The 18,133-nt window shown below is 39.3% G+C and overlaps 1 protein-coding gene across 3 annotated transcripts in view; it reads left to right on the forward strand.

Annotated features, from left to right (window-relative positions):
* Positions 1-18,133, forward strand: part of PID1 (phosphotyrosine interaction domain containing 1) — a 143,595-nt gene that overhangs the window by 39,490 nt on the left and 85,972 nt on the right. For 2 of the 3 annotated variants that reach the window (XM_020792634.3, XM_020792633.3), the window contains exon 2: positions 5,139-5,285. The exons of the other annotated variant lie outside the window; for it this stretch is intronic. In XM_020792634.3, the coding sequence (XP_020648293.1) occupies positions 5,139-5,285 (147 nt within the window). The remainder of the gene's footprint in view (positions 1-5,138; positions 5,286-18,133) is intronic. 3 annotated transcript variants of the gene reach the window in all.

An 18,133-nucleotide genomic window follows, 5' to 3' on the forward strand; every position in this document is an offset into this window, starting at 1 on the left:
CTCAGAAACAGTATCAGCATTCTCACCACTTCCTTGGCAAATAGGCTGTTGAAAATAAGAATGGTCCCCAACCTCTGCTTTTCTTTCTAAAGATCTTTCTGAGAAGATTAACTGTGGTACTGGGCCAAAGTTTTCAGATATGATTTCAGTCTCTGGAGAAACATCAATACTTTGTAATCCCAAAAAGTTAGCGCTTCCCCCATCGTTGGTTGTGTTAGGAACAGTCTCACAATCTGACAAGTTCAAATGCAGCTTTCTATCTTTAATCAAGTTTACACAGTCACTTGTACTATTGAAACAATGTGAAAGTTCATGCTGCAAGGTCTCTGTACAAATAACTCCTCCTGTAACATTACTCAACGTCTCTGGTAAAGGTACTTTATCTCCTTCGATCTGCTTTGATGTGTTCTGTCCGGTCCTAATTAGTTTCCCCTTATGGAGCATTGCCTCCCTGCAAAGCTGCCAGGAAGACCTAGGAATGCCCTCCAACTTCACAGTATCTGATTCCACTTTTCTCTCTGGGCTGAGAGAAGGGGGGTTGTTGGAGATCTGACATGCATCAAAATCTGCTGACACAAGTCCTAGCGAAGAATTAAGCTGAGTCTCTATTACATCTAAGCTGATGTGAGGGCTCTCAGTCTCATCCCGAATTATTTCAGAATTTCTCACCTGTCCTGTGCTCTGAAAAAGAGCTGAGGTTGGTTCTGAGTTGAATTCCAATGCACTGCAATTCTCTGGAGCACTGCAGTTTTCCCTTGCGTCGTTCGATGTTAATTTCCTCAAAGACACAGCTTCTCGGGGAACTTTCTCCTGCATTCCTTCCTCTGCGCGCGGCTCCAGGGCCTGTAAATCCTCTGTTTGGACGGGCGATGAATCGCTGTCTTCTCTGGAATGCTCCTTAGCATTCCACTGGGCCTCGTTAACTCTTTCCACACAAGCATCTTGCATCTCAGGGTTGCTCCCAATTGTTTGGAGCGTCTCATTGCAGTAATTCCCAAAGGAACCCTGCTGAACTTGGAAAAACCTTTGCATCAAGCCAGGTTCTGTGCTAAGAAAACGTTTTAAAAGGATGTTTTCCTGATAAAGCTCACGTATCAGGAAATCTCTTTCCCTAATTTTCTGCTTGGCTTGCTCGAAAAATCCCGAAGCCACTTCCAAGAGTATATCCACGGTTTTCGACTGGTTTTGCTCCTCCATTTCTGCTGGCAATCTAGCCTAGGCTAGGTCAGCGATAAAACCAAACAAAACTCTAATAATAGAAAGGAAAATTTAAAAATCTCCTCTGCACTTCTGACCAACTGCTGTCCCTACTGCTATCCTAAGATAGGCGAGAGAACAAACAGCTGCCAAACCAAAATAAAATTAAAAATCTCTTCTGCACCTTTGACCAACTGCTGTCACTATGTGACCCTAAGATCTGTGAGAAGACAGACAGCTGCCAAACCAAAATACTGAAAAATCCAAAAGGAAGAGAAAAGAAAAACTGTGATCACTCTGTGAACCCTAAAGTTACAGAGATGATCCTTGACTGAACTGGGTGCAGATAGATACCTCTAAGATCATAGGGCATGACTCTAGGCCAAGCCAGATGCAACTAGGTACTCCTGACAGATCCTAAGATCGTAGTGGGGAGACCCAGAGCTAGTCTGGAACATGGCCAGGTGCTCCGGCAAATCCTAAGATTATAGGAGTACGCTTAGGCCAAAACCAAAAACAAAAAACCTGGATGCAAGTTCCAAAACAATGTAGCCAGAACAAAGTGGCCAGAGTCATTTATGCAATCCTAAGATTGTGAAATGACCTGCTCAACTTGGGTGCAAGCACTCCAAAAATAAAGGACATGCATCTTGGAATTTCTTCACTACAACGTTGTAACAACCTGCACATGCCTACTGATTAAATCCAATTGTTTCCTAACAGTTTGCTTGTCCCACTGGGAATCTCTTTCTTAAAAGAGCACCCCAGATTCTAACACACATTACCACAGCCTGAAGATTTAACACCTCTCACCACAGCCTTTAGATCTAACTGCTGGCAAACAGTGTTTCCTAGGAAATTACTGTTTACACCCAGGGAAGCACCTAGCTCCTTGAAGCCTCAGTGTCCCACTGCAATCAAAACTTAGCTTGTGGATCAGAGTCACTCAAGCTGCCAGATAGAACAAAAATTGGTCATCCTGAGGTACTACAAAACCCAGCACGTGGTCCATCCCGCCGCTGCCACCATGTGACGAACACGGGTTCGAAAACACACGTGTAAGCTTGGACAGAGAGCAATCAGGAGTTTGCACATGCTAAAATGAGCTGAAAGAGTCCAATTCAGCCAGCCATGCTACAACACTCCTTCTCACAGGTCTGCCCACATAAGAACACCCTGGTACTCTCAGATACTATTGTGAAAAGGTCAAGTGGGCTTTGTAGTCCTTAGACTTAACTTGCACCACTGACAGGACTCTAAGTAAGCTAGGCCGAGGCAGCACTCTCAGATGACCCTATGACAAGTGTACTGTTCAGGAAACCAAATGAGTTTTATAATCTTTATTTTATTAAAGAAAAAGCATGTTACTAGATATTCAAAGCCAAATTAAACCAAAACAAATAAACTAGCATTGTGCTGTTTAGTTACAAAGATGTAGTGAGGCAAAGAAAACATGAAAAATAGAAAAGTTCAAAAACCTTATTAAAAATACAAAAAGACATTAAAAAGAATAAAAACAGTTCCAGTCCAGGAAATCATTAGTAAACAAAATAATCCAAGTAGGTTATGAAAAGGCTATAGTCCTCAGTGATCCTATAGAATAAAAACCCCTAAACAAAAGTAAAAATCCATTATATGTCCCATAGTCCTTAGAAAAGAAAAATCCAGTAAATATACCATAGTCCTTACAAAATTACAAGAGCATAGTCCACATGGAGTATTCCAAGAAAAGAAGTCCATAAAGAATATTCCATAGAACAGTCCATAGAAAATAGTAATACACAGTCCTTAGGAAAAATCCCATAAGTCCAAAAGTAATCCAGCAAAGCATAGAAACCAGTCCATGTAGGTAGTCCCAAATGGCTGAAGAATAGGTCACGAATCACTGAAAGGTCGGTCTTGGAAAGACAATGTCCATAGGTAAAAAGTTCCTTTTTCAAGAGTAACTGGCAAGGGCCTAATGCACCTTCCCACGATGTCATCCAATCAGAGTTCGCTACTAGGCAAACAGTCGTGTTACATCACATGAATTCTTTCTCATACACAGCAGATGTTATTTGGGTTTATGGTGGTTTCTCAAAGAGTCACAACAATTCCCATCTATCTAATCACACAGAGTCCTTCTCAGGCCTTCAGAATAACATTCTCTCTGCTCGCCTAGAAAACAATGTGTCAGCATAGCACAGATACTATATACAAAGAAACAAAATGGAACCTCTCTGGCTCACTTCATAATTACAAAACCCATATGCCTTAAAAGATTTTAACTTAAAAACCCATCTCATCACAAGGGTGTGGTTTGTTTCTGTATTGAAGTGGCAATGGAGACAGATTTTATAACATGCCAACTTGCTCTTGTTAAATAATTTTAAAATGTGAGGTCAGGAAAAAAAAAATACAGTATATGAATTTAGGAGTTTGCTAATATCACTTCCATAATGCTTATTGCAAAGTACAAGTCAAAGAAGTAGGAAAACAGAGATTTAATGTAGCCTGCTAGTTAAATAAATCGTAGTAAAACAATGGTTTCATTCAATCGATGTTGGATTTCAATTATGTAAGCCACCTTGGGCCCTGTTTTAGGAGACAGGCGGTGTAAAAATATTTTAAATAAATAAAGAATAAGCTGTATGAACCTGTCAGTCTGAGATGCTCTCAATGAAATAATTTTATACTTACATTGTTCAAATGCAGGTAAATTTGGAAACACTTCTGTAACTTCCACCTTGTCTTTTAAGTGGATATAGTGGATTTTATTGTTTTCTGTGTGCTTAGTTTAAGTTGATGACTGCAGTCCAAAATATGAGAATGGTACTGCATTTGTAGATTAAGGTTTCCTCATTCTTTACTCATAACTGAAGCTTTCTGTATCCTGCCCCCCCAAGACTTAAAGGGATTTCCAGAGGCTTTTTTTCTGCTGATCTCCTGCTAAAATCAGTACATTGGATGGCCTTGAATGATTGCATATAACTGGTACCTACTCTGTGGAATTTCTTCATTAGAGAGAGTTATCTGGCTCTACAGTATGTTTAAAAGCACTTGCTCTATCCAGCTTTTAACTGAAATATTTATGGTAATTGCCTTAGTTTTATATTTTATTCTGTATTTTAACTGAGCTGTTTTAAAAATGTTTTAAGCTTTTTAATTATTTGATCTAGAACTGTAGTGTGTTTATATTATGGGATGGTTACAGTCTTCAAAAGCAGATAAAATACATTTTATAAGAAAAGAAATGGTGAGCAAAGCTGCAGTGAAAGAGGGAAGAATCATTGAAATGTTGGTCGTATTATCTGTATGAGGGCCTTCCCCTTGCACAAATAAGGTTTCAATTAAAACCTGTTTAGCAGAGATGGGCAATTTTGGCAGATCTGGGGTCATTTTTCTTCTTCGGGACTTCTGGAGGCTGCACATCCAGGCAGATTTTTTTTTAAAGAAATGGAACTGAAAATGCCTAGAAATCTACTCCTAGTTTTGAAAAAAAAAGTGTCTGTGACCTATTTAAAATGAATCACTACTTTCTAGAAACCGCAGGCTTTCTAGAACTGCCACTCATTTGGGTGGGGGGAGAAAGTGAGTGATGAGAAAGCTGGAGGTCAGAAAACAACCTTGAGGGACTGCATGTTGTCTCAGACTTCACTCATCTTTGCTGTATAGAAACATCCTATAAGTCTTTGTCTGCCTGCCTGCCTTCCTGGTTTGTCTTTTTATTGTAATTAAAATGAAGAACATTGATTTCAGATCTCCCCATCTTGCTTGCTTACATGAACTTCAGTAGTCTTCATTCCCTCCAGCAATGTTGTTTCCATGTCACTGCGCAGCTTGTTAGAATAAGTCAGGTAGAAATATCAACTTCCATGTTTACTAGCTTGAACTCAGGCATACAAGTTCTGCAAAATAGTAAAAACAAAAATTTTGTCTTCTTGTTTTTACTTCCCATTCAGCACTTTCAGACCATGTTGAAGACTAAGCTGAATGTCTTAACTCTTCGGAAGGAACCTCTCCCCACAGTAATCTTCCATGAACCAGAAGCTATTGAGCTGTGTACTACTACTCCATTAATGAAGACCCGAGCACATGCCGGATGCAAAGTATGTAACGATTTAAAACTAAACGACTTGTTTGCTGTAAGACTGTTCCATACCAATTAGCAAACAGTTGGAAAAGGAATCTAAACATCTCTTGTTTGGATAGCCTTGCAGAATATGTGCTCAAAAATATGTTTAATGATATTAAATTACTTTGTTGTTAGTATGCAAATACAGAAGCCTCAGGAGATATTGCCTTTCAAAATATTCACTCTGTATCTATTTCACTATTTCAGAGCCTTGCAAAAATAACTATATTTGGTTTCTTTTACTGATTTCCATTTAGCTGGATAAAAGTTTATAATACACAGACGAGAAATCTGGATCAGTTCTTAATCCCTTGAGGCATCCTTTTAGAAATATGAATCAGAAATCCCACAAGAAAGAAAGCAAAGAGGTTGTGATTTAAAATGCATATTAAGAAACATACATAAGTTTGAATAGAAATATTGGGATTGGGCTGGCAAGACTCTTAGCTCATGAGATCATTACTGCAATCTCCACTTAACATCCTCAGACAACAAGGCTTCAAAAGACCTCTTTGCTGAAGTCCTTTGAGAACTACTGCTGAGTGGCATGTCCTGGCTTGAAACTTGCTGTGCCTCTATGTAGGGCAATTTCTTGTTCCGAATTTTATCAGTGGCATAATTGCCCAGTTAGAGAAAATTTCAGGTCTTCAAAACACTGGATTGAACCCTTAAATCCATGGTCTTATCTTCATTGATAGAACACTGATTTGTAGACTTGATTATTGCTCTTACAGTGCTGTATGCTGCCTAAAAAGCCTCTGGCTGCTAACCTAGGAGATTTGTGGGATATGGCCCTAGAGTAAAGAGGAAATTGTTAAAAGTCACTGACCCATCCCCCTTTCGTGGCCTGGAGTCTTTGCTGGATCATAACATGTTCTGCTTGCAGAAGGAATATTCTGGAGTCGTGATGTCAACTTTAATCACCATTTGTGCCATGTTCACTTTTTATGTCAAGAAACAATAAAGCCCATGGATGAATACACAGACCTATGGAGTTATACAGTAAGCTCTGTTTTTAACGCCACTTCAGACACTCCCAAAACAGTGCAGCTGAGGGGAAATGAATACAATATTGTTTGGATTTATAAATTTTTGACGTTATCTGACAGTGTGGGCTGTTTGGCAGTAGAATCACAAGCTTTGGGAGATGGTAGATGATGACTGCTTACAGTTTCTTAACAGGATGGGACAATTCCCAATAAGCTATTTTTCTTCCATAATTTACACAGAAGTGGACCCGCAATGTGCTGCTTCTAGGATGTTAGCAAGCAATGTCATCCATGTGACATGTGGCACATACGACTTTCTTCATATAAACAAAAAAGGCCTGAGCAAAAAGTATTACATGAAATCTGTTGATTTTTGCTATAGAGCAATGTTTTTTATCCCAATCACTGTCAGGTATTGTGACAAAAAGGCAACCATTCCTTATTTTGGCAAAACATGAGGAAAAAAGCTGAAGTTAAGTGCTCTGTTAGCCAGTTAACACATAATAAGGCTTGAAAAATTTTAAAATGTCTCACCAGTCAGTAAAAAATTTCATCAGTCAGTATGACTGGACCATAGCCTTGCAATTTATGTTAACACATTTAAATTCGGCACTTGTTCACTTTTATTTCTACTTAACAATGCGTACAAACCCAAAATAAATTGTATTACATACACGGTATTTGGATGTCTCTTCTTAGGGGAAGAAAGGAGGTGTACAAATATTTTAAATTAAATAATAGATTAATTAATAAGTAGATTTTGGTGCAGTTCTCCAGCGGTGGAATGGTAGGGAGCTGGCTTTGTTGCCTGTATTCCTTTAAAATGTTTTTTATTGTTCTTTGTCTTTTCCTTTGCCATCTACTTTTCGGTTTGCTTGGTTGAGGGTGGGGGAATTTGAATTTCCCTCCATTTCCTGTCTTGGACAACAATTCCCACAAGCCTTCCCAACCAGCTCTGCTGATACCCAATCTAAGGTTCCCCCAGGTGTTCTTGGACTGCAATTCCCAGAGGTCTTCACCAGCAGTTGGCCAGCACAAGAACCACTCTAAGGACACCTGGGTGACCCAAGACTGGGAATCACTGATTTATACCCTCAGACTTGGGTTGCTTTATTATCTGTGTGCCTGTGGGATCATAAAGCTTGTATTTTGAATGCTTTTCTTTTGAATGTCTCCAGCAAAAATAAAACTGAAAGCAAAAGCACCCAGCCTCTTAAGGAGCCACAGTTCCCTCCTACCCCAGGATGTGTCCTTGTCTGGTTGAAATTGGGAGCAGGGAATCTGCATCTTCTCCAGCATGGGACTACTCTACATTCTCCTGTACAGTTATATCTCTATGTGCCACTTGAACTCTCGTCTCCCGAGAAGAGGCCAGTTTTCCTTTTGCGATGGGAGGGGAGAGAACAGGACTGCACGATTAGAGAGAGAGAGACAGGTGGAGGGGAAAGAGCAGGGAGGGAGCAGCATTTTACACTCGTCACAGACAACTGGACCAGTGCATTTTTCAAGCCCTGCACATAATATTCTTTCATTGGGGGAACAGTTAATAATATATTGGAATTTTGTGGGGTACATCTCACAATGACAGAATTGAAATTATTTTTTTCAAATTTGATCTTTATTCCACTTTATGTGAAATCCAATTTTCTAGAGCTGGGTTTTTGAGTATTGTAAAACATACAATGTTCTTCAGACACTTCTTTGTGTTTGGAATATTTTATTTTTGATAATACATTCTGAATTCTCAGCGGAATAGGAAAATGTGCAATAATACCAGTGTTTACTCTGTTTGTGTGTGCACGTGCTATAGGATTGGGCTGCTAGAGGCTGTGTGTGTTGTTGTAGTGGAAATCAAGTTTGTTGTTGTGGAATTCTTGATATGAACAAGGAGGTGGATTTGATGACTTTCATATCACTGCCAACTCTAATGCTTCTATAATGATGCAAGTCCAGTTTTTGAGGACCATAAAGGCATCTGGGCAGATTTTTAAAGAGAAGATGGGAGAAGACAATGCATGGTTTCTTTGCCTTTCTGTTACCAGGTCCTGGGTTTTTCCACAAACTGTGATGTAGTTCATGGCTGCATTTGGATGCTGTGCCATGTTACTGGATTGTGGCTACCCATTCTTATAAGTGGTTTGAGCTACATTGAGACCTAACCCATAGCAAACTTTGATTTTGTTTTTGGCATTGCTTTTGGCACTTAAAATACATGTAGCTACGTCAACAATCTTTGTCCCTCTGCTTCGTCTGCATTTGTTTCCAGCTGATGTTTTAAGCTCTGTTTTTGGATACTGGTGGATGAAAATCACAGGTTGCTATGAAAACAAAAGTGGTGAGTTTTGAACAGAGAAACAAAATATGCTGATTCATCATGACCCTATAACAAATCTCCAGAAACAAACTTATGATTGGGAATGTGGCCAGAGAGAGAACAGATCCCTTAATGTTCCTGTTTGGCTTAGACTAGCATCTTGATTATTTACTGATTTGTAAAATGTCACCATGTATTGTGAAATTTCATAGCCCATTTAATGATCATTTGAAAAAAACATTTTCGGTATGTCAGACCATCATGAACACATTTTAATCTGTTTGATTTCTTAATATTTGGAATAGCGTGTTCCATTTATAGGGTTCATGCTAGCACTGAGAAGCTACTGAAATGGGACCTGACAGATACACATTTGCTAAAAGCAGCAGTGACTCAATTATACTATAGTCTCAAAGATGCTACAGACAGATTGGTCATTAGATTTTGGTTGTCACCACTTCCTCCAGGGGTGGCACACATGAGTTCTTGCTGCTTTCAACATCTCAGTCCTTTTCCACAACACTGTTGTAGCTGCAATAGAGATAGGCATGAACTGCCAGTTCAGTTGTTCATGCTGGTTTGTTTATCAGCCAAACAAGTGTTCAGCACTTTAAAGCCCTGCCTCCTCTGGTGGACACCCATGCAGAGGCAGTGCCCGAAGGAGGTGGGGCAAGGAAGCCACTAACTGGTGCTTGTTGCCCATCTCTAAACTGGAACCAAGGTTCCCTCTAAGGTCCGTGACTGTGCAAGTGTGTGTGACTCTGTCCCATATGCAGGGCTTTTCCTCCTCTGCACACCCACAGCAATAGTTTCCAGTGATGGAATCCTGCACAGGGGGCAGAGTCGCATGTGGTGGGGAGCAGAGTCACACATGCGAGGGGCAGAGCCTTGCCTAGTGGGGTTGCAAATTAGAGGGAATGTTGTCTGGAGCATTTCCAAATGGTTCCAGTTTGCAAGAGGAACTGGTAGAATTAGTAGTGTTGCACATCCTCAGTGTATGCTAACTGATATTTATCTACTGTACTTCTCTGAGGGCTGTAATGGTATGTAGGAGGCAATATAGTACTACTGACATTTTATAAAAGACATGTGCATTTTATTTGTTTGTTACTCAGATAGTTTATAACAATAAAACATAAAACTATAATAGTGATTAATCAATTGAAGAAAACAGTGTAAAGTTTCAAGTAGCAGCAGGTAAGGCATACTCAGTTTCACTAAAATACATGCATATCTACTTAACCATGAAGTTAAGCAGTAATCTTTCAGCCTAATCTACTGATTAGAATCACTGTGAAAAACTATACAAAACACAACTGCTCTGTGTATTTCACTAAGATCTCTTTGGACAGGGGTTTCCAAAACTATGACCTACATGTGCTTCTTCCTTCGGCCTTTGAAAATCTGAAACATATATGTTGTGGCCCTCACTCTGAAAAGTTTGGAGACCCCTGTCCTAGGAAGGAGAATAGAGCATAAGTAAAGTTATCCAGCGTTCATACATCAACATCCTTTTCTGTTTGTCCACCTTATATGCAAAGTCATCATGAAATGATGAACTTGTTGGGATGATTTGTGTGAATTGTGTTACAATTTACTCATTATTGAAACAGAGAAAGACAGAGGTTAGAGAGGTTGCCTGTAAATTGTATGGTTATAGAACTTTTAGCACTTTTGTTAAATTCTTCAAAGTGAAGCAAGTACTATACAGTCAGTGACTGATGAGTCAGTTCTTGTTATATTCAGATGTGTAGTCACCCTTTTCAGAAAGCAAGTGTTGTTTGTCTTGTTTCCATCACACTGCCTGACATGTTCATTTAAACTTGAATTGACACTTGGATAGGTTTTGAGCAGCATAAGACCGGGAAAGATCTTGTAGAGTGCTTGCACTGGTTCAGATCCTGCTTTTTCCTTTTCTAAAACAACATTTCCAAGCACTTTGTGTGTACTATGACTTTTAATTTAGAAGATCACTTAGCTTCAGGTTTTTGGAGTTCACTTCACCTGAACATGCAGTATTGACTGATATTGATATGGCAAATATTTTGGAATGTGGTGTTAGGTAACTTCTGTTTATAGACATTGAAATGTCTGTTAAATTAAAAACTGCTTCCATTACTGCTATTGCTGAAACCAAAATACCTGTATCACCATCCAAAGAATGTGATTAAAGGAGTTTGGATTAGAAATGAGTACAAACCAGAATACCAGTGGTTCATGCTGGTTCATGGTTAACCATCACAAACTCCCTGAAAAACAAACTGGCTTGCAATTCATTTTTCAGGTTCATCCTGGGGATGGGGGACTGTCCACTTTTCTGCTGCCTTTCCACTGTCTCTTTCTCCTCCCTACCTGGTTGTGCCATCTCCTCTGCTGCTGCCACCATCGTCAGAGAAAGCAGGTCAGCTTCCCTTCCACCACCGAGCTAGGCGCCAGATGCATGGCTAAAGGCAGCGGGGCTAACTCCTGTAAGGGAAGCCAGCCTACTGTCTCTGATGATGGTGGCAGTGTCAGACGAGGGGGGAAATTGATGCTTCATTTTGCTTTGGTAAATCAAGAACCCTGAACTGGGTCACAAACCAAACCATGAACAAACACGATTCATTGTTTTTTTTTTGGTTCGTGGTTTGGTTTGTACACTTCTCTAGTTTAGATTTATCCAGTAATTATAGAAGATTGTACCTCTGAATCCAGAAATGCTAGGTGTTCTTTAATCTCCGTTTACATATGTATACTGTAAATTTGTAAACAGATTCAGTGATATCCATGTTGTACACAGATTCAAGGATGAAATGGACAATTTTGGGATGAAGTGGACATTTCAGTGTCCAACAGTTTTCTTGTAATACAATATGGAAAACCTAAACATAATGTGCATTCCATTTGTTATTATAATATTGTGTAATTATAGGCTGGTTGTCCTGGAGGTATAGGTATAGTCAGTGCAAACAATATGATCACAACACTTGGTGAAATCATCTCAAGCAGCAGATGAAGTGGCAAAGTTAGGGGGATTTCATAGAACCATAGAATCATGAAGCTGTAAGGGGCCTATAAGGCCATTGAGTCCACTGCAGGAATACAGATCAAAGAATATCTGCCAGGTGGTTGTCTAAATTTCTCTTGAAAGCTGATGTTGCAGCACTCACCACCTCTCAAGGTAATTGGTTCCATTACCATACTGCTCTAACAGTTAGGAAGTTTTTCCTAATATTCAGCTGAAACCTGGCTTCCTGTGACTTGAGCCAATTACTATGTGCCCTGCATGCTGGCATGATGGATAACTGATCCTCCCTTTCTTTGTGTGACAGCCTTTCAAGTATTTGGCCACATTAAATTGGTGGTGATGGCTGATTCAGGTGAATGCTCTTCCACATAAAAAACTAGATGACGAGGAAAGAAAAGTGTTCCGGCCTCATTTTCTGTTAAAACTGTTTTGACATTGGGATATTAGTTTACATAGAAATGAACTCCAAATGTATTTATTTATTTTAAACTACTTTAACTATTTTTTAAAAATTCCAAAGCAGTGTACATTAAAACAGGATACAATAAAGCCAATTGCTGCTGCTGCTGCTGCTGCTGCTGCTGCTGCTGCTGCTGCTGCTGCTGCTGCTGCTGCTGCTGCTGCTGCTGATGATGATGATAATGATGATAATAATAATAATAATAATAATAATAATAATAATAATAATAATAATAATAATAATAATAATAATAATAATAATAATAATAATAATAATAATAATAATAATAATAATAAACATAACATACCTGACATAGTAGTAATAGAACAAAGAAATGTCTGGATCATTGACATTGCAATTCCAGGGGATGTCAGAGTTTAAAGTAAAGAATTGGAAAAACTAACAAAATATAGAGACCTGGCAATCGAAACATCTTGCTTGTGGATGAAACACACTTCACTGGTCTCCATAGTCATTGGGGCTTTGGGAACAATATCAAGAAATTTCACACAATACTATAAGCAGTTGCACACCTCAAAAATCACATCATTAGAGCTACAAAAAATGGCAGTATTAGGAACAGAATACATACTGCGCTGATATTTAACAGATACATGGGCTTTTGGTTAAAACTTGTATATGTCATATAATATCAGTTGATGTTTTTATAATTTTGATTGACTGTGCCTGGTGTTTTTTAATAAAAATGATGATGATGATGAGAAGAAGAAGAAATAGAAATGTTCATTGAAAATTGGTCATTAAAACCAAGGCTTACTGTTACAATTAATAATCAGGAAAATAGTTGAGAAAGCAAATATATCTTCTATTTCTTCATGCTAAATTAATGAATTGTTATGCATTTAGCATTTCTCTGTATCTGGGGCTTCCTTTCCTAGGATCAAGGACAGCCTTGCTGCAGACTCTGAGGGCATGCTTACATTTATTCTGACCGGAAAGTTGTACTAGTTTGTTACTGAACTGGCTTGTTTATTTCTTAACATCTCAAATACCTAGCAGTCTAGCCCTTTAATTACAGTGTAGCCCTCATATTGTGTAAGTGCCAACCAGTTCTTTAGCATCCATGGTTGACTTTGTCTGTTTTAGTCACTTTTGGTTAGCTGATGCCTGTATTTCTAAAACCATTTCCTTTTATGACTGTTGTGTGGTCAGGAGGCATTCTGCTCAGTACAGCCACCACAACCACTTCTGTTTTCATGAAAGAATGAAAACAGATTTCTGTACAAGTGTGGCCTAAATTCCCAAATGTGATGCAGCAAATTTGCTAAAGCAAAGCAGGATGTGACACTCTAGAAATCCTGTATGTAATGTGTTGCCCAGAGATCAGCAGAAGAATGGAAGGATATAAACGAAATGTTAGGGATAAACCTGTCACATCCATGTTAGGCAGTCTGGGCTGGATTTAAAGCATGCTATTCAATTTGAAGAGGTCCTATAGCATTGCAGAGAAAAATATAGTATTCTAACAGAATATTTTTATATATTCTTTCATATTTAGGGTTAAGTCCTGAATTGCATGTAATGTGAATAGACAAAGGGCTTCTTCCTTATTGTTTGCTCTGTGAGGTCACATATCTCAGGGTATCCTTTTGCTCTGTTTATTTACTGATAGTATTCTTGAATTCACCAGACATCTTCTTGCATTTTGATGTTCACTAAAAGATGTTGCATGCATACTATTTTCACCAAATTGTTTGAAACAATAGCCTTTTTTGACTTCAGTATGAAGTGACACTTGATTGTTAGAATTTCAGAAGAGAAACTATGGGTAAATCTCAACAATTCATTAGATAGAAGCAATGTATATACACTAGTATCGCTAAGCAGTAGTAGCAAGGAGTATATCCTGAGGAAATAGAGTGCTGTTCAGCTGACAAGGAAGACCAATGGAATCTGTATCCTACAAACTAATAGCAGTCTTAATTCTCTGAATGCTGACCCCTTATGTAGTTAATGTGCTGCTGTTAGCACAGAAAAGGGAAATAATATGACAGGCCTGGAGAAACACTGAGATTTGCAAAAATCTGAAAAATCTTTAGGGAACAAAGTCTTTCGGGAGGGTGAGTATTCTTATGGAACGTCTGCTCCAAGAAGAGACTTCTGCCGATGGACTGCTTCCATTGGTGGAATTACTCTTCTCACTTCAGCCTCTCCTTGTGAAGCCCAGAAATTCAAATTGCTGGTTTGGCTTGTATCCAAGCTATCCCAGAAACCGGATCTCCCTTTATGAGCCTATCCAGGTGTTAAGATAATCAAGGGAGGCCTTTCTCTCAGTCCCACCACTCTCACCAGGTATGCTTGGTGGAGAAACGGGAGAGGGTCTTCTCTGTTGCTGGTCTCAGAATCTGTAACTCCTCCCACAGGAACCAGATTGGCTGCAACGTTGCTTTCTCTTCAGGCAGGCTTTCTCCTCCTGACTCTCTGGGATGATTTCTATTTTGTTACTGCTACATCTGCTTTACTAATGCTTTTACCTAACATCTTAAATATAATTTTATTTATTTTTAATATTTGAATAATGTACCATTTTAGCTTTCAATATTTTTAATGATGTTATGCCACATTGGGTCCTTTCAAGGAAAAAGGTGGGATAAAAATATTTTAAATAAAATTGAAAAATCTGTTTTAGAGGGCCTGCCACCCCCTCGCCTCCCCCGCGCCCCCCGCCCCTCCACGGCAAAGCAGGGCTTTCAGAGGTGCATTTTCACTGCTGAAAAAGCCCCAGGAGGCTTCTGAAAGCGGCGCTGGGGTGGCGGGCCTGCCCCTACCACACCCCCCACCCCCACCCCGGCAAAGCGCCGCTTTCAGAAGCCTCCTGGGGCTTTTTCAGCAGTGAAAATGCACCTCTGAAAGCCCCGCTTTGCCATGGGGGTGGCGCAGGGTGGTGGCAGGCCTGTCCCTGTCACGCCCCCCACCCCGGCAAAGCGCCACTTTCAGAGGCTTCCCCAGTGCATTTCCACTGCCTATTTACCTGCTGGGGAAGCTTCTAAGAGCACCGGCAATCAGCTGTAAGGTGGGGAGGGGGAGGGGCTGGAGCGGGGAAGATGGCAAAATGGCCGCCCGCTGTGTTTTGGCCTGGATTCCTCGCTTACCGGGCAGTGAAAATGGCGGCCGCATGGAGGATTTTCCCATAAAGGTGAGTTTTTTCCCCAATAGGAAACCCAATAGGAAACCCTATGGGGTTCCCCCCCCCCGCATAGCGATGTTTTGGGATAGCGACGTTAATCCTGGAACGGATTAATGTCGCTATGCTGGGCACCACTGTAATCTTAACTCTGCTCTTACACCAGCAGGTATTTAAAATAATTAAATATATATGTGTGGGGGGGATCTTGTACTGTTAACATATGTCAAGATCCGTGAAATGTTACTGAGGCAAAAACAGATATTTCAGTCATGTTAGATAGCAGGGGAATGACGTTTCTAAGTGTTAAAGACAACCCAGTGGAGTTCAGAAATCAGAATGTACAATATAAATATGATGGGCCTGAAATTAAGATAAATAATCAAATGGAGAACAGTTGCCAAGGAGATATATAACCCTCAGCATAATACTCGTAGCCGGTGTTCTTCCTTCCAAACCTGTGAGAGTGTATCACATGTTTATTGACTAATTTTCATGGTTAAAATAATCAGTGAAACTGATGGCAGTGCCTTTTATGAGTAAATATTAGTAGATATGTGCAATGTCTGGAGATGATCTCTTTAGCCAGACACAGTCACTGCGAAGGCAAACTCAGTTAAATTTTGTAAAATCATACCAATCAAGGAAAGAACTAGAAACCGGGCCTTCTCGGCAGTGGCTCCTCTCCTCTGGAACAATATCCCTCTGGCAATTTGCGTGGCCCCCTCGCTGGGTATTTTCAAAAACCAACTAATAACATGGATGTTCGTGCAGGCCTTTCCTCCAGTTAACCCTTGACTACTTTTCTTTTCTTTTTCTCTCCTTTTCTTCTTTGCCGTCTTTAATAATTTATTAATTTTTAGCTGATGTTATAATTTTTATGTGTGTATATTTGTATGTTTTTATCTATGCATTGGAAGCCGCCCAGAATGGTCAGAAGACCAGATGGGCGGGGTATAAATAAAATAAAATAAAATAAAATAAAATAAATACATACTGAAATTTTTGCTGAGTATTGATAAAATTGATTCACATACTATACCATCAAAGGGAAAGGAATAGGTCTATAGAATCTGTGTAGATTCTCTTTGAATTTAAGTTTGTTATTAACATATAGAATGAGAGATCATTCTAGATGGAGAACCACTCTGGGAATATGTCGTATCATAGGGAGCGTGTTTATTTGCCAACGTTGCAGATCTGCATACAATTTGCAGTCATTAGTGTGCATCCAGCTGGCCATATCAGAAGTGGTTTGTGATTGTGTTACCCTGGGAATAATGAGAAAGTTCAGTAAAGCTACACCGTCTAATACAGTTGCATGTAAATTAGTTTTCTGAGAATCTTCATGTGTTAGATTCCCAGACAGGATTCTGGCTTCTATTGTATCATACTCTTCTAGCATTTGTTCTGAAGTATCAGTGTTTTGCTCAGCAAACATGAATACTGTATGTCTAAATTGCACTCAAAGATGGGCCAGGCAAGAGATTTGCTTGATGTTTTTTTGCCTGCAGGTAGGTACCAAGTTTTCCTTAAACACTTACAAGCCCCTCCAGATAGACTATATGAAAGATGAATAAAAGGTTTTAGATCAAATCAAGCCTGAACTCTCATTGGAAGCAAACATGACTAAAGCTAGACTCTTGTATATTGACTGTGTCATGAGAATGTTCATTGAAGAAGGCAGTAATGCTAGGAAAACCTAAAGACAATAGGAAAGGAGAAGAACTGATGGGAGATGGATTGACTGAATATAGGCTCTCCATACCTCAGAAATTACTTGACATCATATAGCAACAAGGACAACAGCAATTACAGGCACATGGGAGAATAACAGAAACAGACAAGGAACACACCATGCAAGGATAGTATGCTTTCTCTCTTCTCTAGTGAATATACTGAAGGTGGACATGTTCCCCTAATTATTCTACTTAAGTGTATATATGAGTCTATGGAGAAGGGTGATTTTGGCTCTGTTTTTGCTGAGGAAAGACAACATGCATGCTGCAGAAAGATTTGGTGTCTTACTGTGTGCTGTGTAGTGAGCAGGCCTTACAATCACCATTTACTGTCTTAAATTTTGAACACTATTTAAAATGCATGAATTTAAAAAGCAACTTAATCTGGCCCACCCTCTTCGACTCATTCAAGCAAAATTGCTTTTGTAGCAGCTGCTTTATAAACGAAATCAGTTTCCTTTTTTAAAAAGAACTGTTTAAGGTTTCATGTTTTTGAAGACTTGTGTCAAACTATCTATATGACATAAGATAAAAGATTTCTCAACTTCTAGATCTTTTCATGTGTAGCACACACTGTGTGATTGTATTATAGGAGGTAACTAGGTCTGTAGATATAATAAAAAGGCTTTAGATATGTCTCACCATTGAATACTTTTTGATACTAGACGGTAATGCAGAATTGAAATTTATTATTGTAGTTACTCTGAGCAGATTCTGCTGTCATTGCCAATTGGCTTGCTTTGACATGCCCTTGAAAAATGTTCTCACCTTTGTGTGACCACCTCGCCTTCTCTATGGAACCACTAGAAATGTCTCTGGTGTAATCTGTATGAGTGATAGCTAGGCTCAGTTGCTATGGTTACCAGCCTATCCAAAAACCACTTGGTGATTAGTGCCGACACTGCATCTTTGCCTGAATTGGCTCCAGTAGTTTCACCATCCTTTATTTCTAGCATGTGTGGTACATCTAATATGTCATGATGGGTATACTTCACAGAGCTTTTAAAAATTGCTCCCTTATAAAATACATAATATTATATATTATCAGTTATTTCTCTTATAGCAGTTTTTTAAATAAGAAGAACTGCTATAGTCGTGTTATATGGGACAGAAGGAACATTTAACAGAGGTACATTGATAATCTTGTATAGAAGCTTACAAGTAAGGT

Source organism: Pogona vitticeps, chromosome 3, assembly GCF_051106095.1.
Source record: "Pogona vitticeps strain Pit_001003342236 chromosome 3, PviZW2.1, whole genome shotgun sequence".
NCBI classification, from domain to species: domain Eukaryota; kingdom Metazoa; phylum Chordata; class Lepidosauria; order Squamata; family Agamidae; genus Pogona; species Pogona vitticeps.